This window comes from Chiloscyllium plagiosum, chromosome 21, assembly GCF_004010195.1.
Source record: "Chiloscyllium plagiosum isolate BGI_BamShark_2017 chromosome 21, ASM401019v2, whole genome shotgun sequence".
NCBI classification, from domain to species: domain Eukaryota; kingdom Metazoa; phylum Chordata; class Chondrichthyes; order Orectolobiformes; family Hemiscylliidae; genus Chiloscyllium; species Chiloscyllium plagiosum.
This window is the reverse complement of record NC_057730.1, coordinates 14,165,998-14,188,372: the sequence shown is the minus strand read 5'-3', so window position 1 is coordinate 14,188,372 and position 22,375 is coordinate 14,165,998. Positions and strand designations below refer to the sequence as shown.

Sequence of the window (22,375 nt, the reverse complement as noted above, 5' to 3'; positions counted from 1 at the left end):
TCTCTCTTCTGCTCAGTTTGACAAATGCATCTAAAACTATACCTAGCAACTTTAAGAAGGCATAGGAGAAAACTGGAGAGGAGAGAATGGAAAGATTGGAGGACTAGGTGGATCTAAGGATTAAAAACAATTTTCTTAGAGCTCATCAGTTTAAACATAAGTTGATTTATTGGGTTAAAATCTAGAGGCTGACCTTTTATAAATACCCATCTTCCTTCCTCCGAAAGTTCACAACCAACGGGTACAGATCCAGTCTTGAGAATTTTCAAGTATATCATGTATTGGTAAGATGTTAAACGGCAGGCTGTGCAGCAAGAAAGGTTGGAATTAGAATGAAACGATTGCGTGGCAGCATGAAAATCTCCACACTTGCAAAAGTAGAATGGAATTTTATCTTGTAGGGCTCGTAACCTGATCAAAAGGAAAAAAAAACAACTCATGCACTGTTCTAAGAATTTTCAGTGTACTTTAACTCAAAGTTATTTAATCATTTTAAAAAATGCATTACATACTAACTTTAATGTGTCACTGCATTTTACCACTCGTAGGTATCGGATCAACTCCCTGTATCTGAAAGAAAAATGTATTTAAAGCTGTCAGCAGATTCTTAACAGCAAATTGCAGAACTTAAGCAGCTCCAGACATCAAACAACTATAATCGCTCTGTGCATAGAGCTCTTAAAAACAGGGTCCGCATATTAGTCAGTAAAATACTACTAAGGTGTTAAGGACCAGACCAGACTCCTAACTTTTACATCTTTTTTGTTTAAAAGGGAGGTTTGAGGTGTTGTGCTCCATATGATTTGATTGGTCCACCACTAAATTTTAATCAAACAGTCTTGCACAGTTAAAATACAAAGAGATGAATTTGCATAACTTCACTACTGAAATACTTAGGATAATGTATTACTTAACCACTGATCATTAACTGTTCCAATATAGGCAACATCCTATAAACACACTCTTGGCAAAGGCAATTCAACAAAACTATTAATCTCACGTGCTGTCTCTCTCCAGTCAGTAGAAAGAAGCAATCTGCCCTTTTTGAATTTTTAAAAGGGAAGCCTCTTCGTTCTAACAGCAGAAGACTTCATTCTAACAGCAGAAAACTCAAGCTTTAAGCTCCAGCAGCCAGCAAAAACTACCAACTAACTTAAAGCAAAATCCTCTGGGTCGGTGAGCCTAGCCCCACCCACTAATGCATTTTTTTGTCTTACATTAAGAGAAAACTCAAAGCGGTTTCCCAACAGTCTAGCTTGTCTCAAGGAGACATTTCAGCACCACTGTGACAACACCTCCCTGCAAGAGAAACAGGAGAGAACACACCTCTTGAAGGCACAGTATTGTCAAAGGCATAAGCTGTTCGTCTATTACCATGTAGGAGGTATGAGGTGAGGATCACTACAACAGTAATTTGCACACCACGCAGTGGGTCTAATTCATCTGTGCACAAAATTGGATGATAGATGGGCATCAAAAGTTACTTACAGCCTACCAGTGAAAAATTGTCACCCCCTGTTTGAAGTTGAAGAGTGCGGTGGTGCAAAAGCAGACAGCATCAAGGAGTAAGAGAATTGACATTTCTAGCACAAGTCCATCACCATGCTTATGCCCGAAACGTCAATTCTCCAACTCCTCGGATGTTGCCTGACCAGCTGTGCTTTTCCAGCATCAGCAGTCCTCATTTTCTCCTAGTACATTATTTACACCTTGTTTGAACCCAGTAATAAAATAATACAATTAAAACAAATCCATATTTGAATCCCTACAATGATATCTATAGTAGAAGTTCAAGTGCAAATCCAAATATAATTAGCACTGAGCCACTTTTGGTAATTATCCAACAAAGTCCCTATTCAACATGTCTACTCTTAGAACTAAGTCAGCTGAACAATTTATACTTTTTTTTTTAAGAATCCCTACTGTGTGGAAACAGGTCCTTTTGGCTCAACACATCCACAATGCCTCTCTGAAGATTATCCCACCCAGGTCCATTGCCCTACATTTATCCCCGACTCTGCACCCAACCTATAGATCCCTGAACACTATGGGCAATTTAGCATGGCCAATTCACCTAACCTGCACATCTTTGGATTATAGGAGGAAACCCACAATGACAGGGAAAAGTGCAAACTCCACACAGACAGTCGCTTGAGCCTGGAATTGAACCCGGGTCACTGGTGCTGTGAGGCGGCAGTGCTAACCACTGAGACACTGTGCCAACAGACTTGGAATTATAACACAACTCTGACAAGTGTCTCAAAGTGAAGCAGTGCACAGTCTGTTATGTTGACAGCTCAGGCTGGTTAGCTTTTGGTGACAAGTTGATAAATGCCAAGTACATACTTTGCCAACACTAAATATTTTAAGAACCTTGCATTTTCAAAGTTCACTTTGCATCAACTGAATGGTGCAATGCCAGACAGTGTGGCCCTACATCTGAGACAGTCTCACACTGGCTTAAAGGAACAAGGTCACATTGTGGAGTGTGCATCACATTGTTGATTCTGTTGAATTAATGTAGTAGATTAATGTTGTCTACTGTGAAGGCCTGCAATCATTTTCCCAAGGCAGACCAGATGAGACAACAGGGAGGGATAAAAGATAGGGTCTGGGCTGGTGTCATAAGTACTTGAATCTGTGAGTAGCAAGTTAGTGGATAATGCAAATGGAATTTGTTTGTGCCACTTCATTGAAGCAGGACCTGTTGTAAACCTGGATGCACTCAAAAGATAAACGTCTTTTAAATTCTAGGATCTCCACAGGAGGAGAAATCCTACAGAGCTTAAAATAGCTGGGTTTGAGGACTTGTGTGATACAGTTTGTCCCAAACTCTAGGACACAGGCCTGGGTTCAAGCCCCATCTGCTCTACAGGCGTGTCATAAATGTTTGCAGAGATTGATTAAAAGTATCTATAAAAGCTGGTAAACCTGAAATTAACTTCCATGTTAAACCTGCATAACAGATTTTTCTATAACATTATGGCCTGTAATAATGGACAATCTTCTGACAATTAAGGCAAACTTCTGCAATGTGTAAAATCACTAAGGCACGAATATTAAGAAATTAAGTATTTAAGTGATTGATTACCATTGGAATTCCATAACTATTTTTTATTTCATGACTACAATACTTTATCAATGCACATAAGCTTTGGATTTGTTAATCAACTTGCATCATAAAATAATTTTATTTCTTTCTTGACTCTTAAGGTCAACTCTTTTGCAAGATACTATTCAATGGATGCCAGTGACTTCTACAAGTGCATTAAAAGATGACAACAGGCTCCTTGGCCCATATCTATTGGGATTTGTCCTTCTCACAAACAGCCTGAATTGCCTGTGCCCACCCTATTCCCACATCTCTTTTATCCTACATCTTACACCTTACTTCTTTCTTTTAGCCATCTATCTTAATCGGATATTGTCTCATTTTCAACTGCCAAATCTGGCACTGTATCTGCTGTCTCAGTCCTATGTACGGTAAGACTCTTCCTGCTCACTGTGCTAAATTGCTTTCATTTAATATTATAACTGTCTACTTAACACCAGAAATAGACTGTTTCTATTATAGATGTTTAAACTCTCGAAGTGATTATAGGATGAAATGTTAATTTCTACAGTCACATCTCTTAATTTGAAAGCTTTGAGGTGAATACAAGAAACATAGCAAGTGCCAAATTAAACTTTTATTAAAAAAACGAACTATACTCTTTGTTAATCCTTGTTGCAAAACAGAATTAACTATTATTAAAAGGAAACATACTCTTCTCTTGCCTCCATTCTTTCCACTCGTGCTTGCACAACAGTGACATCCTCCCACAACATTTCTTTCTTGCCTTTCTTCTGTCGGTGCCCGGTGATATTTTGACCCCTTAGGATGGAGGTCAGAAAAGGGTCATCCCAGGACAGCACATTAAGACTGTAAATTTATAAGAATAAATAACTTAATCAGTAATCTTACACAGTGAAAAGATTAAAGAACCAATCAAACTTTATGATGGAAGATACTTTGATCATGCACTTAACTCACAATCACCTCAAAGAAGTTAACTAAGAGATGCAACAGAGGCATTAATGAGGGGTTCTACCCAAGAAAGAAACAATGAATCGTCACTTTCAATGCAGATTTTGCACAAAATGACCATTCCTCAGGTGGATGACTGAATATCACATATCATTGCTTCATTTATTATTGCTTGCTTCTCGGTTTATCTTCTTAGTCACCTCTCAACCTCATGGCAGTTGCAAGGAAGGAAAGCCGAGTTAGTTAAGTGTAAAACCTGTTTGGGATAGAAGATTCCCTTAATCTGGAATGTAGAGAAGACCGCCATGTGGAACCTACATCAGTCTTGCCACGAAACCTTTTGAGGTGGCAACAATTCATCATTCTCTCTTCTTATTTAAAATAATACAACATTCTCAAACACAAATTTCATATTGCGTAAAAAAACTCACCAATTAGTAAATGCATAGCAGTAAGAAGGAAGTGGAAGGGTTTTATAAAAGGCCTTCAACTTGTTAAATAGATAAGGAGGGAAATCACTCAATACCAACATTCTCTGCAATGCATTGGTGATTCTGTAAAACAAAAATAAGTCCATATTAAGCAAGATAATCCGCCAACATTCCTGAAGAACAATGATAAACTAGTGCAATAAGTGTAAATATGGAGAGTTTGATTCAGATTTCTTGTTCGGAAATTTTATTCTTCCTTTACTATCCTGATTTCCAACTTTGAGAGACATTAAACTCCTTTTGGTTTTATGTCTGAATTTCGTATTCTAAAGCAGGTACTATTTAGTCCTCTATAGTAGAAACAGAAGGCAGATGCATCAAATCATTGTTGTTGGCATCACTGGAAGAGAGCTGCTAGACAATTGGGATCGTCTTCCATAGACAAACGATTGGAAGTAAATTTAAAATAGGTGCTCAAAAATGACATGGGGTTCGAAAAAGAGTGAACAAAGTTGAATGGTTTTACAGGTAAGAGGTCCAATAACCAAAGGCAAGAACTCAACAAAATTAGCAATAGATCCAGAGGGAAAGCTTTCTTTTTAAGCAGTGAGTTGCTGTGATCTGGCATCAGCTGCCTGAAAGAGTGATGGAAGCACATTTGAGTGTAATATTTCAAAAAGGGAAAAGGAACACACATTTGGAAAACAAAAGCTTTCAGGTAATGAAGAGGCAGCAGAGAGTGGAATTAGATGCCTTTCTCAAAGAGCCAACATGACAAAATGGCCTCCATTGGTACTATAAAATTCTACTAGCTGTATGGAGGTTACGTAGTTAACTTAGTGTTGTAATGCCCGGGATCACATTATAGGGCTCCAGGAACAGATAATGGTAGTGCGTTGTGATAAGCTAGTTGAATCACTGGTAGATGAGCTAATGCTGAAGATGATGGTGGGGTAATGTGATATGTTAAGTGTAATGTCGGGAACCAGTGTGGCAGACGATAAAAGACAAAGCAAGCCAGTGTGATTAGTTATGCTAATGTTATCCGATAAGCGTGGGAGCGACAACTGTATAAACTGCAGAGACAAAGGATTGGTGGACAATCAGGAAGCCATTAGCTGATTGCCACAGCCTTTCTTTGCAAATTAAAGTTTGACTTCTTGAGGGATTTTCTACATCTCCTAGTAATTTTTACAGAATGTTGAGTGATTCGTCCACAACAGCTGTAAATAAGTGTGCAACAACCATGATCAATAATCATAAAATGTGTCAAAGTGCACAACCTAATCATTCAGGCTGCTTTTCCACTTGGTGTTAAATGTGCAAATCATTAAGTCAGGATTCAGTACATAAATTCAGGCAGTAAATTCAGTGGCTAAGGCATATATCTCATGAGAATTGGCACCTTTGGATTTGTTACATGATAGAGTGGAGCAAACTCAAAGAAGTTAACAACCACCTGAATATATTTTGCACCTATAAAATCTTCATTTCTTGAAGTGCATTTTCTCAAACCAGCAGCTACAAGTAAGCAAGCTTCAACTGATGTCATAAACAGGACAGAAAATGAGTCAGGTGAAAATTACAAAAGGTTCTGAAGCACCCCTGTGGATTAACCGCGACCTTGAAATGCAGAGAGCTTACATATTGAAACCATTTAGTCCATGTTATTCCATACATTGAATAGCAAGGAGGGGAAAAAAAGCACATCTAAAAAACTGAAATGCAAAGCCAGTCAGTACCCAAACTAAAATATGTTCAATTGAGGATATATTTTGCCAGAAGCCTCAATTCCAAGGGAATCCATCTTAAAAGTGTAACAACATCCAAGATCAGCATTTTAAAATAAAATCAAGGCACACCTTACCTGCGCATAAAAATTGGAACTGCCTGCCGTGGAGACGATGTCTGGTCATCCTTGTTGAACGTTTCCCTGTTACAACACCACAGGAAATGAAATGGGCAAAAATCTTCTGTATTATAAAATGACAAGACAGATCAAGCAACTATTCTTTATAGATTTTGCTGGATAGGAATGTCTTAAGTGACCTCGTCCTGATGTGACTTATTGAATGAATGGGGTCCTACAACCAGTTACAGTATATCTGGCTGTTTAGCTTTGGGACAACCAAAAGATGAAAGGAAATTATTCAGCAACTAGCATCAGGAAGAATCTAATAACCAGCCTAAAGATGGGTTTGGAAATATATTCGCTGCTGCTGGTAACTTAATGAACACACGTTTGCAAGTTAAAATTATACTGCCCTGATTAGTTTGATACAAACGTGAGCACATCACCTCGTCTCTATGCTTCAAACAAAAGAAATTCCTTTGGCCTCTGCACCAGCTCTTGAATTATTATTCATAGCTCACAATCTGGAACCTCAAAGTTGTTTGCTGCAATTTAGATTTGGAAAACTTTTTGGTTTTATAAATTGGAGAAGGAACAAAAATTCAACTGTACACTTTCTAGAAACAGAGTTAAGGGGATGGATGGGAGAATTATCCAACTTGATACATCCTTTTCCTGCAATTGGGGAATAATGCAGTAGAATAGTAGACAAAGTAGAGGAAAAACAGTAAAATACATGCAGTGGGCAAGTCACATTCCCTCACTCTCAACCTTTATCTGCTATCATTTAGTATGGTCTGAAAGGACCTCATGGACAAAGAGGAAACTGGTGAAGGATATATTAAATCAGAGTTAACTGTGCTTGAAATGGTTATGTAAATTTGAGGAGCCAGTAACTAGTGGGGTGTGAGATAAGTCTTTCACTAAGAGTGGACTGAACAACACTCAAAGTCCTAGAATGAAGTCAGTTTTTCAAGGAGAGTGGGCTGAAAGAGCTGGAGCAAATGGAATTTGAGGGTTATGTAAAAGCAACAATTTATATGATAAAAAGTTTCTTGTTAATAAAAGGACCATCCCAAGGCAAGGTTTATATACTTTGTTGGGATAATATGGTTACAGGTTACCTTCTGTGGCACGTGCAGATGGACACAGTAAAGAGCTCCAGTCTATTGAAGAATGTTAGCGTGCAGCAGAGTATTGGCAAAGGAGGATGATTCAGACAGCTCACTGACATTAAGACTAGGTGTCTTATCTTGGATTGATTGAAGACCCTAATGTTCTCTACCAAAGATTCCAAGGTTTTTTGCTGACGTGAGTTAATCGGCTACTAGAAGACGGGTAAATTCAAAACAACTTAAAAATCTCTAGTGGGTGGGAGGAGGTTCAGAGTGGGGCTTAACTACATCCGCACAAAACTTCTGGGCACTGGCTCGGGCACACTTCCAATGGCACCAACAACCTTTTGGTGCTTCCTTCAAAATGGCATTCTTCAGACATGAGCTCAGGCAATAGGACATACCTGTAATATCCTTTACAATAGCAAGCATGAACTCATGCTTTTCAGATGTGTATATCTGTACGTTTCAGCAGGAGCAGTGGCACAGTAAAGAACAGTCAGAGCTCTGCTCTTTCTCCCCCATGCCAGAGGAACTAAGGATAACAGTAAAGATTAACTCTTGATTGGGATCTTCGAATAAAACCTGGAACAAGAATCAAAACCAAGGCCTTCTGGCTCACAAAAAGTATTAATGAACCACTTTACCAGGGTGATCATGTTCAAATTTTCAAAAAGCAAACAAAAAAAGTGAACCAACTGTGGAGGCTGTTTATGGAGGAGAATTTCCTTCGCCACTCCAATCATCATAATGGCAGCTGCTTTTGGCTTTTCATTTTCTGCTTGATTCAGAAAGTTGTTCACAACATTAAACACTGTAGTGTAACTGTGGGGAGAAAGGAGTAACATTAGAAAATAGTCAAACTATTCAAGTGACAACTCCCTGTAAAAGATCATGCCAGTTCATAGAATATCATGTACTTTGGAAAGAACAGGCTTAGTAAGAGCTAGATTCTATATTTACAACATAATTTGCTCAACACAATCACAGTATGGTTATCAAGAAAACCACTAATGATATTTTTAAACTTTTTCATGTGATGTGGGCATCAGATGCAAGACTAATACTTGAATAAAATTAAAATACTGCAGATGCTGAATATTTGAAACAAACAGGAAATGCAGGAGAAATTTAGCAGGACTGGCAGCATCTGTGGAGAGAGAAACAGAGTTAACACTTAAAGTCTGGCATGACAATTTTAATGATTAAAAAAAGTTTTGACAGTGGCAGAGGAGGAGCAAGAGGAGCCGCAGAAAGGTTGGAGGCTCAACTCAAAAGACAAAGAGGTTTTTAAGTGGTGGAAATTGAAACAAAAATGTAAAGTAGATATAAAGTAAGATGTGAAAGAGAGTCAATGGGTCCCCTCTACTAGAAAGAAAAGGAGAACAGAGAGAATGCAGTCAATTTCTAAAGTTGGGGAAGTCAGTTTTTAAACAGAGGCTATAAGCACCAAAGCAGAAAAGGAGATGTTGCTTCCTGAGATTGCGTTGCACTTTGATGGAACATTATAGCAGGCCCAGGACAAAAATGTTACCATTACAGCAAAAGTGTTTATTGAAATAACAAGCAACTGGGTGGTCAAGGTCCATCCTATAGACAGAGCAGAAGTATTCCATAAAGCAGTCTCAGTCTGAGTCTGGTTTCTTCAATATAAAAAGGAGACAGCACCTAGCAGCGAATGCTGCTCGCACAAGGTTAAATTCGAAAAGACAGGAATAGCTTCCAGGATCTTGGCCATGTAGCTTTCTTGCTCCAACTGGGTCAGGACACTAACACCCAAATAGGTGAAACAGCATCCATGGCTTCACACAAAGGGAATGGCTAGAAAAGGGATGGCTAGAAAATGGGAAGCCTTCAAATGGGATCATGAAAATCTAGAGGCAGTATGTAGGGTGAAAAGGCAAGGCTGGTAGGTGTTGGGAATTTCAGATGACGAGAGAAATTGAGATTTTAGTCAAGAAAAAGAAGGAAGCATATGTCAGATATAGACAGCAGCGATCAAGTGAATCCTTATAGGAGTATAAAAGCAGTAGGTGTATACTTAAGAGGGAAATTATGAGGGCAAAAAAAGGGGACATGAAATGGCTTTGACAAATAGGGTTCAGGAGATTCCAAAAGGATTCTATAAATACGTTAAAGGACATCAGATATAGACAGCAGCGATCAAGTGAATCCTTAAAGGAGTATAAAAGCAGTAGGTGTATACTTAAGAGGGAAATTAGGAGGGCAAAAAAGGGGACATGAAATGGCTTTGACAAATAGGGTTCAGGAGATTCCAAAAGGATTCTATAAATACGTTAAAGGACAAAAGGGTCACTAGGGAGAAAATAGGGCCCCTCAAAGATCAGCAAGGCAGACTTTGTGTGGAACCGCAAAAGATGGGGGAGATACTGTATATACTCAAGTATGTACTCGAGCAAAAGTCGATATAAAAGTTGACACATTACTTTTGGCCAAAAAATCTTGTATTTTCCATCTATCTCCCATAAAAGTTGACCCTACAATATCACATTATAAACCTCTTACAAAAGGAAACTGCATGTTGTCATTAACCCACTTAAACAAAATCACATTCTTTCATTCATACCGGTAACTCTACTCGTCGCTCTTTATTTACTATATTGCGTCTCTACTCATTCATTCATTCATCCATCCATCCATCCATCACTCTACTTAGCCCACCTCATTTACTACAGCATGTTTTGACTGATTAATTGATTGATTCATTCAGACCAGTACTAAGTCTATTGGTACTTATCACACATGGTTCACCATAAATCCAAAAGTTAATATCGTTAAAAAGTTAATCACTAATTGTGCCATTATAGCCGAATAAAAATGAGATATATTAGCTACATATAATCTTTAATTCTTTGTCAAATTTGTTAAAGTTCATTACATATGAGTGTGAATGGAAGGGAAATGGAAGACTTTGGCAGGAATGTTCACGATGCTTACACATTCAGAATTTAATAGATGTTTAATTTTAAGTATGCCATTATACCAGGCCATGATGTTGAAAAGTGGGATTTTGCAGGATTTCAATGATCATGTTAAATTTTCATACCAGTATGTATAAATAAAATCTCCTACCAGTAATTCATTCTTGTTTCTCTTGCTTTTATCTGGTAATTACCTTCACCATAATTCATTGTGTTTTTCTTCTTTACCCAGGATTACTTGAGCGATCAAACAGACTTCTGCTAATAATACGGTATTTTGAACCGCAGCATGAATTTCAGCCCCTCACAACTAGTTCCCATGTAATAGTGGACCTTTAAAAATAATCTAAAACATTTGACTTTTACACGAATATATGCAGTACTAAACGAGTATTGAGCATCAGTGTTTACTGTGAAGGCGGCCAAGGAAGATATAGGACGTGGTGACATCTTGCAAAATGTCCATACTACAGAGGTGGTGGTGCTGGATATCTTGAAACACAGAAAAGTGGATAAATCCCTAGGACCTGATCAAGTGTACCCTGGAACTCTGAGGGAAGCTAGGGAAGTGATTGCTGGGCCGCTTGCTGAGATATTTGTATCATCGATAGTCACAGGCGAGTTGCTAGAAGACTGGAGGTTGGCTAACGTTGTGCCACTATTTAAGAAAGGTGGTAAGGAAAAGCCAGAGAACTACAGACCGGTGAGCCTGACATCGGTAATGGGCAAGTATTTGGAGGGAATCCTGAGGGACAGGATGTACACATATTTGGAAAAACAAGGACAGATTAGAGATAGTCAACATGGCTTTGTGCATGGGAAATCATGTCTCGCAGACTTGATTGAGTTTTTTGAAGTAACAAAGAGGATTGATGAAAGGAAAGCAGTGGACGTTATCTAATATGGGCTTCATTAGGGCGTTCAACAAGGTTCCTCATGGGAGACCGGTTAGCAAGATTAGATCACAAGCGATACAGGGAGAATTAACCATTTGGATACAGAACTGACTTGAAGGGAGAAAACAGAGGTTGGTGGTGGAGGGTTGCTTTTCAGACTGGGAGGCCTGTGATCAGTGGTGTGCGACAAGGATCAGCCCTGGTTCCATTGCTTTTCATCATTTTTTAAAACAATTGGACATGAACATCAGAGGTATAGTTAGTAAGTTTGCAGATGACGCCAAAATTGGAGATGTAGCTGACAGCGAAGAAAGTTACCTCAGATTACAACAAGATTTTGATCAATCAGGAGGGCAAAAAAGGGAATGAGAGATGGCTTTGGCAAATAGGGTTCAGGAGATTCCAAAGGGATTCTATAAATACATTAAAAGGACAAAAGGGTACCTAGGGAGAGAATAGGGCCCCTCAAAGATCAGCAAGGCAGCCTTTGTGTGGAATCGCAGGAGATGGGAGAGATACCGTATATACTCATGTAAAAGGTGATCTCATGTAAAAGTTGACGCATTATATTTGACAAAAAAAAATCTTGTATTTTCCATATATCTTGGCCCCAGTGGGCAGAGGAGTGGGAAATGGGAGTTTAATTTAGCTAAATGTGAGATGCTACATTTTGGACAGACAAATCAGGGCATGATTTATACACTTAATGGTAAGGTCCTGGGGAGTGTTACTGAATAAACAGACCTTGGAATGCAGGTTCATAGTTACTTGAAAGTGGAGTCACAAATAGATAAGATAACGAAGGTCGTGTTTGGTATGTTTTCCTTTACTGGTCAGAGCACTGAGTATAGGAGTTTGGAGGTCATGCTGCAGCTGTACAGGACATTGTTCCAGAAGTGGCCTAACCATTGTGTGCAATTCAGGTCTCCCTCCAATATCTGGAAGGATGTTGTGAAATCTGAAAGGGTTCAGAATAGACTTGCAAGGATATTGCCAGGATTGGACGATTTGAGCTAAAGGGAGAGGCTGAATAGGCCTGGGGCTACTTTCCCTGGAGCAGAGGATGAGGGGTGACCTTATATAGGTTTTTAAATCATGATGGGCATGAATAGGGTAAATAGACATGGTCTTTTTCCTGGGGGGAAAGAGGGGGGAGTCCAGAACTGGACAGCATAGGTTTAGGGTGAGAAGGGAAAGATTTAAAAAAGGGACCTACGGGGCAAGTTTTTCATGCAGAATGATGCGTGTATGGAATGAGCTGCCAGAGGAAGTGCTGGAGGCTGGTACAATTACAACATTTAAAAAGGCATCTGGACATGTATATGAATAGGAAGGGTTCAGAGGGAAAAAGGGGCCAAGTGCTGGCAAATGGGATTAGATTAATTTAGGATATCTGGTTGTCATGGACGAGTTGAACTGAATGGTGCTATTTCTGTGCTGTACATCTCTGTGACTCCATGATTTCTGAGATTATGTTATTGGTTTAGGTGGATAGGCCAAAAAGGTTGAGCGTTTAGAGGAATAAGAGGTAATCTTATTGAAACATAGATTCCACAAGAGTTTGACAGTGATATTTCCTCACCTGAGTGAGTCCAGAGATAGGGTACAACTTAAAAGAAGGCACCTCAGATTTAAGTAGATAAGGAAAAATGTAATTCTCTCAAGGTCAAATGACTGAAAAATTCACTTCCACAGTAAGATGTGGAGGCTGGGTCCTTAAATATATCCAAGCTGAGTTTGCCAAATTTTGATTGACAGGAGTTATTGGTGGGGGCAGGCAGGAAAGAAGAGTAAATGGCAGAGTGCTGAATATGAATAATCAGCCATCAGATCTTAACGAGTCAAAAACTGAAAGGATTTGCTGGAGAAACTCAGCAAGTCTCATATCTCTCACTGCAGACAGTGGAAAGAACTGACCTGCTGTGCTGTTCCAGCAATAAAGTTTCAACTCATATCTCTCACTGCAGACAGTGGAAAGAAAAGAGACCAACACAACTCTGCTTCAGGATCAATGCGATTCAAATGTTATACTGGACTCAATTAACGAACTTCCAACAGAGGCTGCTAGACCCAGAAAGTTTCTCCAACACTTTCTGCATTTTTTTTTATTTTCAGATCTCCAGCATCTGCTTCTGTTTTTGATTGTTCAACCCATCAACCCAGGATCACCAGTAGAGGTCAGTGTTTAGTAAACAAGGAGCAGGTAACAATCATTTTTGTTCTCTCTTTTACTTGGGGCACCGAAGCTAACTTTTCACTCCCAATGCTAACGTCAGTCTGGAGATCAAACCTGGGACTTTGTGGGTTGAATGGATAAGCTACTCACCTCCATAATCAGCTGAACCTACAGAAGAACTACTCATGCAAACCTCAAAAGATTCAGTTTCTGCTAAAAAGTGATTATTTACACTAAACCCAGACCAAAGGGTTCTTTGTCTTCAGTTTATTAGGTGGTCAGGTAGCATTTTGCATTGTATTAACTTCACTGCTATTTCATTCTCCTATACCATCAGGGTAGCACTGTTTCACACAGTCTGCCAGTTCCAAACTTTTTGCTTCCAAGTCCTTTGCAAACAATTGGGAAAAATTTTGGTCATCACCCAGAGAAGAACGTAGAAGCCTTGAAGAAAGCACAGATGAAATTAACTAGAATGCTTCCAGGGATAAAAATATTATATGGATGGATTGGGGAGGCTAGCATAAGGTAGAGCTAATAAAGAGAAACTGAAGGGTCTGTAACTGACTAGAAAGCACAGATTTATGGGAAATGGCAACTAATCAGTGAAATGGGAAAAATTATTTTTCACATGATGAGTGACTCAGTCACTGACTAACTGGGTGGACACAAAATTGAAACTGGAATTGTTTTTTATTAAAAAGATTCATTCACTCAGGACCTGGGTGCCACTGGCTGGCCAGAGTGTATTGCCCATTCCTAGTTGAGCTGCCTCCCTGGACCACTGCGGTCCATGTACTATAGGTAGAACCACAATGGCAACAGAGATTTTGACCCAGCGACACTGAAAGATCGACAACATATTTCCAAGTCAGAACTGTGTGGGGTTTGAAGGAGAAGTTGCAGGTTGTGGTGTTCCAATGCATACCGGAATAAACAAAACACTGCAGGGTAATGGAAAGAGAGCCAGGGATGACCTGGGTTATTCTTTGAGAGAGTGAGGGCAGACTGGACTAAATGGACTCCTTTTGTGCTGTATTATTCAAGATTTTGGAAACATTGCTGCTGGAACACCTAATTTCAGGGAAACATGCAACCAATCTTTTTACTCAAAAATATAAACTCCAGTATTTACATGTAGAAATCAAATTAGAATGTGAGCTTGAACACTTGATCTTGCCTGAGAGAGCAGACTTATGGAGACTTACATTTCTTATATCCTTAAAAATGAATGAGCTACTCATTCTAACAGCCTAATAGTCTTTTCATAATTTACTAATTCTAGGATTAGATAATGAAATAGGGCATACAGCCTTGTATTCAGCATCAAAGACAACTCCCATAAATGAGCTCTTGCCCTGTACAAACCAATTTGTGATCTCACATACACACAACTTGGTAGTCATATCCTTTGCTACCTGAGCCCACCCTTTCTACTTTTGGGAAGTTTGAAGTGGCCCAGGTTAGAATTGTTTCACTTTAATCTCGGGTTAAGCGATTAGGACATGAAACCTCATTGTGAGTTGCAAGATTTGCTAAAAATGTTGTTTACTGCAGTAAACAACTCTCTGCCCCACCTCCACCACTAGTGCAAGGGAGGATGACCACACCAGTTCAGCAGTCCAGCCTCAGAATGGTAGGGGTCTTGTGGCAGACTGCATTCCCGTAGTTGATGGGACAACACAGAGGAGGCAGTAAACCTCATCTGGATCTGCAGTTGGCCAGGAGGAGCAGAGGGCGGTACAAATTCTGGAAGAGGCAGAATGCAGCAAGAAAAGAAAGCTGCTGTAGCTCCTCCAAAAGGGCACCGCTAGCCACCATGTGGCCAGAAATAATTGAGTGCCCCAAGTGCAAACCCCAGGCACTGGCCATTGGAGGGTCTACTATCAGAGGCAATTCCCATAAAATGTCACATTCATCTTTTATACAGATATCTTAAAATTTATTTAATTTTAACAATATAAGAATTGAGACATTTAAAGTGTTGTATTGAAACAAAGTCTATAGGTATCTTTTAATTGCTTTTTGCTAAGGATGGATCTATGGACTGTAAGGTAAAACAAAGAACTGTGGATGCTGGAGATTTGAGGCAAAAACTGAGAAACTGCTGGAGAAACTCAGAACAGAAGTCACCAGACTCAAAACATTAACTCCGCTTTCTTCCCACATATGTTGCTGGACCTGCAGAGTGTCTCCAGCAATTTCTGCTTTAGCCTATTGACTCTAACTCAATTTCTATAACAATTCATACTATTGAAAAGTCTTTTCAATAAAGTTGCAATTTTCAGGAATGTGTTAAATGAGGACACATCAGTTTACTAGATTGCCACAAACTTTCCACAGATCATACCACATTCTTATTATGTATACTGGATACAAGCTACAGTCTTTAAAGAAATGTGCCCAGTCAGTATTCCAGTGAGAGCAGACCTCTATAATTGAGTGCCCCAAGTGCAAACCCCAGACCTCTAATTTCCAATGCTATGAGCAGCCCATTTCTTGCATTATGTGATCTCTAAACAATTGCTACACATCTGTACATCTTAAAAGGGAAAGTCTCTCATGTGCAGCCTGTTTGACCTGCAAGGCAAACTCTAGACATCCGTGTCGTCATAAGGCTTGGAGGGAGCATTAGATGAGACATGTTTCTAAACCAAATAGTGGATTTATTGTACATAAATCACCAAACGTAAATTTTAATTCAGGAGGAGCTGTCAATTTCCAACCATAGCTTGTTCCATGACTGTGCTGCAAGTTTCATCCCAGAAAGCAGGGAAAAACATTGCAAGAAAAGGAAAGAATCAGCCGGACAAAAAACGATGCAGGCAGATATGGAGTGGAATACCATATGGAAGTGGCAAATAGGGCCATAACATAATTTACCAGCCTAGAGTCGACGAAGCCACAGTCATCCAACATTACAATGCTACTTCAGTGCTTAGATGTATGACTGGATAATATGCTCAGCCTCAAATTTGATTAGAGTTTTTCTACCCCAAAAGGCATTTGAAAAAAGACAATAAAGTTGACAAATATCAGGCATGTCAGTGTCCTACCTGTACAGTCGGATCTCAACATGGTTCAAATGGCACATTTCACAGAACATTTGAACTTGTTTGTGACAAACACAGATACATGTAATCAGGCAATTCCGAGTGGTTATCATCCCCATTAAATAGTTGTTATATTCCACAGCAAGTTCCATCCAAAACTTCTGCAATAAGGCACCTGAAAAATCAATTAAGAGAATGCATTCAATTTAGATAGTTTTCTTCAGAACTCCACAATAGAAACTGTAAGTCATTTCTGATTCCAAGTCATTATTTAATTCATGAACATTGATAAAGGACTTAAAGATTTAAACATTCAGGATTATCCCCTTCTCCAATTTGCCTAAAAAAACTTAGATGAACACAAACTGAATGACACTCCATGATAAACAGTTGTCTTGAGCTAATGTCTGGACTTCCATAACTTTGTCCGTTACTCCAAGCATAAAGAATGCCAATTAACTGAGCTGAAAGCTGGTCAATAAGACTCCATTATATCTCTTAGAAATTTGGCAAAGAACATACTGCACTAGAACAAAGCAGTAATGTTTTGTGTTGTTTGCACTTTCCACACAGCAAGACCCCCAAAACAACTGAATGACTCATTAACACTGTAGCTAAAGGAGCAGTATTGGTAGGATAGAGTAAAAACATTGACCAAACCCTGGAGGTTTACTAAGCTGCGTTGCTGCTTAACACAGTATTATAGTGACAGCATGCATGACAGAACAAGAGACAGCTTGTGGGGGATAACAGGAAACAAAGATAGATAGGCATGCAAGATTGATAAATGTAAATTAACTCAATAGTTATAGGGCACTTTCACTATACTCTGGCACAAATTCGGAAGTACCTCATACTGATACTTTTACTGTCATTTGTCATTTTTGTATAAAAATACAGTTGCATCAGACTGCATTGTATTCCTTTTCTTTTCTAAAAGTTGTACTTCATGCTAAGGTATGGATTTTGTGAACCCTTCAAGCTCTGTTTCATTTTCTTTATTCACCATAATGATGCCTGTACACATGTACTCAGCAGCGAGAGCCACTGGATAGCAATAATCGAATGGAAGTCCTTGTTAGTTCTTTCCCCATCGTGAGGGGTATGAAGGTCAAACTCAGACACTCTCATGACATCCCAGTTACGTTTAATTAACCCCACCATAGCGCAAAAATAATTTGAACTTTCCTAGTTTGTATAGTTGAATAGTATACTAGATAGTACATTTATCCACTTAGTTCTGGCAATTCCCTAGAGCTGAATCTGTAATATGTAGGACTCTCATTTGTACTCTTTCATTATGTCACTTATCATCATACCTGGCATACTCATCACATATTTAAAAGAACAGAAAAATGCAACACTGCAAAAAGATTAAAAGGCAGTCAATTTGAAGCAGTAATTCAATCTTGGCTCTGTTAATGTTCATAAACGTTACATACCCTCAGCAGCTTATGACACTACAGCTGCTTCATCCTAATGCTCTTGTGTAATTAACTGCTGACTATCTTACATCACTGTCAATGCAGATGAAGCTGGATGAAAGCATAACCAATACACATGAAATGGTATGCTTAATATAGTATCATAGTGTCAATTTTCTAGCTTTCAGAGCTGAAATTACAAAGTTACATAGACATCAAGCTTTGAAAAGTGCTGTTCTCTAAAAACAGGACAGACTAAACTGCTTGGATCAGTATTCTGAACTCATTATGCTTAGAGTTGGATTTTGATACAATAGATAATAGCTGTTAAAGCAAATTACAAGCTGCACTACCCAATTGCATAGCAAGGCACGATCACTTGGAATATTGAAGTTGCTAATGAACTCTGTAAACACACCAAGCAATTATGCTTACCTCCACGTCGAAGCTCTGAATCAATATCAACCAGGTTGAAATTGAATATTGAGAGTGCACCGGTTAGTGCAACATCGCGATGTGCTTTCCAGTACATACTTTTATTGTGAGCATTGCAATGGCAAATTGAAGGAAGTTTCCAGTACTGGCACTAATGCAGAGGATAGGGGGAAAAAAAAGGAGATAGGAGAAAACACTAAATCAATGAAAAAGCATACTGACATCATTGCACAGGGATATCCAACTTAAATGCTGCCACAGCTTTCTAATCGGTCTTCGACACAGTCAAAATTAAAAGCATTTATTTTCACTCAGATTTCATGAAGATAAAAAAAATTGTACGCATCAAGATAGGTAAAATATTTTAATTTCAATTTTCTCTAGTGCCCTTGATGTTAAATGTTGAATTATTTTCTCTCAGGACAAAATGCCTTTTACTATTAGGCTTTTAAATCCATAAAAAAGGAGGCAGTACGATTTCTGTGAAGATTGCAGTTATAAATATTTACCCACCTCAGAGGCAGGCTTGTCACAGATGTAACAATAGCACTGCTCACAGAAATATGCATTGCTACCCGCAGGCTCAGATACCTCATTTTCTGTGCGCCTAAAATGAAGAAGACAGTTTATTTTAAGGAAGGATCAGTCTATCACACATTCCTCAAATGAGAACTTGCAGAATAGATGTGCAAAGTGGCTAATTATCATTTTAGGACAGTGAGAACAGGAAGATGAGTGAACAGGTCTGTGTGTAGAATAGCAGCAATAGGATTCAGTAGCAAATTCTTGAGAAAATTAAAATTTACTCAAGGTGCAAGAGGAGGGGCTGCTGCAGAACACTGTAAAGTAGCATCGTAATAATAACGAAGGCATGGATGAATGTTTCAGAACCCGATGTGCAGAGCTTGAGCAGAAGAATGATATTACAGTGCCAGTTATAAAGGTAATTGGGGGCGGGGGTAGTGAGGTGTGCTTCATAATTGCAAGGAAGCTGCAACTGAGAGTACAAAATGCTTGGGGAGTGTTGATTTTTGTTCATTATGATTAATACTGGAGCATGTGGAACTTTCGGAATCTCATGAATAAAATCAAAGTGGATCTTGCGGCTGCATGTCCACTTGATTATGATTGGAGGAATTTGCTTGAAAGGGACACTGGAAGGTTCAGTCAAGTTACAGGGAGAATACAACCTGCTGAAATGATAGATGGTTTCGACTTGAAACTATGGAGCTCTATTGCTGCCAAGTATAATATTGTATAATGGTAGGGGGGGGGGGGGGGATTATAGTCATGTTATGGAGTTAACTGTAGTTTAGTAAATAAATAACCTACCAAGCAATATTTAGTCAATGTTGATTTTAGTTTTTTTGTAACTGTAAAAATTTTAAAGGCAAAATAGTGGGATCCTTTGCGTAGGTCACAGAAAAATACATCTCTTTTTTTGTTAAAAAGCTATCAGTCTCCACAGGGATTATAGCAAAAAACCTCACCCATTTCCCTGCAGGCAGGCAGGTAAGATTACAATAATGTGACTCAAAACTGCTAGTTATCTGACAGACAGAATGGATTTTTTGTAAGATAGGAAAAAAGCCAGTATTTAAAAAGGGTGTACATTTGACATTTAATCTGATGAAAGAGTAATTTTACCTTTAATATGAAAGTGCATGATGCTGACCTAGTCTCTCTTTCATCAATATATTAAAAAACACACACATTTTCCATCATTGCAGGAACTGAAATTTATGCATGCGTTCTTGCACCCGAAACTTGGCTTTGAGCTTGTCCCAAGATTTAATTAGATTATTGTTGGCGACCAGCGATTTAACGTTTTCTCCATTAAATACAGACAAAGGAGATACCAAAAACAAGACAAATCACTGCTTTTTGACAGTGCTCCATGTCGATCAGTGACTTGCAGACCATTCAAAAGTTTTAATCAATTATTCTATTAAATTCATAGGTTTCAAATTGCCCACATTAAACATGTATTCCACTTAAAAATTTCTCCGCTTAAGAAGAAACGATATTAAAGAAAAAAAATGAAACTTCTAGGCTCAACCAACAAACTCAACAGGAAATAGATACAAATGGTAAGTCAGAAAGCAAAATGCTGCAGAACATAAAAAACTGAAAAATGCTGGAAACATTCAGCAGGTCAGGCAGTATCACCAAATAGAAGTTATTGCATCATCATAGTCAATGACCTATAATCAGTTGTATTTAAGTTTAGGGGGTTTTAAGATTCCCAATTTTGCAAAAGCATGTGAATTTTAGATATTCCAAAAACTACAGACAAATATCTCATGGAAATAATCTGATTCAAATTAGAAATACACGAATTCTGGCCTCAAAACAAAATGCACCAACTCCTCAAAATGCATTTAGTTCACAACGTACAAACACCATGCATTAGTATCAACAATCTGCAGCACCAGTTAACCTACTGATACAACACTGTCTTAATTATTGAAACAACACCGTTCAATTCAAATCTTCACAAATGATTAACTATCAGAGTATATAAACTTTAAAAGGCTTTCACACCAATGAACACTCATTGCTACATACGTAAAGTCTTGCTCCACACAATCGTAACGTGCATGTGGCATCACATTGCCCTTTTTACTGTATGTAATGGCAAGCCCACATTCTTCGTCAATTACTTCAGTTCTTTTCTCTTTGGATGCATCAGCAACTTCTGCAAAGAAATTGAACACAATCTTAAAAAAATCAAACTCAACTATTCAGACTCACTAAATTATTTGCTAGACTTAAATGATCAACGGCCATAATGAAATGCCTTTGATAACAGGGTATACACATTAACCTATATCTAAATTAACCAAGGACATTTCCAATAAAATTTGTATCCCACATATGGCAGCATCGAAGAACCCTCAAAGTACATCTCTGATCCAAAACAGTACACTTCTGCACTGGCACTGCAAGGATACTACACTGAGGGACTTGTGGACTGGACGAAACTAAGTCTCTGGTTTTCTGTTATGCTGCTCACTCACTCATCCCCCCGGGTGCTCACAACATCTCTGTCCTGCATTGCCTGGCCTCCTTGCATTCTTCTCTCAGCGACATATACCAGACTCACATTGCTTCTGAGCTGCCTTACTGTTAACTGTTGACTCAACACTTGCTACGTTGTCAGTAGTCCTCAGTCAAGGGAGATTGCCTGCACTTAGTGAGTGAAGAGGCTCAGTAAGCTTAGGTCAGCTTCTGGCATCAGTCCAGGATCTAAGACATTGTCTATTTGCTGCTTTGTGCAGTCAGAGCCAGGATCTTCTCCCAAAGGATGAGGAGCTGAATGACAGGTGGGAAGAGAAAACCTACAATCCACATCTCCTGATAAAACTGGATCACTCAGTTCAAATACTGGCATTCAAACGCTCGACTCAAAATACACAATAAATATGTCAGGGGGATGCTGATTCAAAGTTTATTCAAACCAACTTCCGCAGTAAAATGGTACATTAAAACTAAATCTCCAGATCTTTTTAAATTAGCATAGTCATTGTGCCAATAATATAGTATATGTTTGAGTTCAAATTCTAAATATTTATACAGCTAAATACTGGATGGCAAAAATGCATGTCTTCTTCTCAACTATTGTTATGCATGAAAAGAACATATTGTTGGCTCTGTTGGCACCCTATTAGTTTATTGATCAGACTGTGTATTGTATACATCCACAACAAAAGCTTATTGCTGAAACTGGCCATAACTAGTTTCCTGTAAGGAACAACATTAGAAAATATTTCTAAAGGAACAACTCTACTATTGCTCTTCGCATTGGTGAAGATACACAACAATGCACAATTAATAGAATGTACTACTACAACTTTTACAAGAAAAGACTAAAACATCAATGGAATAAATGCCTTGCATAAATCTTGTACTTGATATCCACTCGTCTTATCATGAGCAATGCAATGACTGAAGCTGCAGCAACTGTGATTTGGAATTCAAGGTGGTGTGCAAAAGGTTAAATGAATGAGATGAAGGGTCAGAA

The 22,375-nt window shown here is 38.7% G+C and overlaps 1 protein-coding gene across 3 annotated transcripts in view; it reads right to left on the bottom strand.

Annotated features, from left to right (window-relative positions):
- The window catches only part of zgc:112980 (uncharacterized protein LOC503706 homolog), a 72,188-nt gene that overhangs the window by 29,333 nt on the left and 20,480 nt on the right, over positions 1-22,375 (bottom strand). For 2 of the 3 annotated variants that reach the window (XM_043711293.1, XM_043711292.1), the window contains exons 3-12: positions 20,920-21,049; positions 18,865-18,958; positions 18,352-18,502; positions 16,496-16,667; positions 8,125-8,250; positions 6,326-6,391; positions 4,459-4,581; positions 3,767-3,922; positions 517-570; positions 194-411 (exon numbers count right to left, since the gene is read on the bottom strand). In XM_043711293.1, the coding sequence (XP_043567228.1) occupies positions 194-411; positions 517-570; positions 3,767-3,922; positions 4,459-4,581; positions 6,326-6,391; positions 8,125-8,250; positions 16,496-16,667; positions 18,352-18,502; positions 18,865-18,958; positions 20,920-21,049 (1,290 nt within the window). Of the gene's footprint in view, positions 1-193; positions 412-516; positions 571-3,766; positions 3,923-4,458; positions 4,582-6,325; positions 6,392-8,124; positions 8,251-16,495; positions 16,668-18,351; positions 18,503-18,864; positions 18,959-20,919; positions 21,050-22,375 lie in introns of those variants that run through there. The other variant, XM_043711294.1, reaches the window with a different exon arrangement.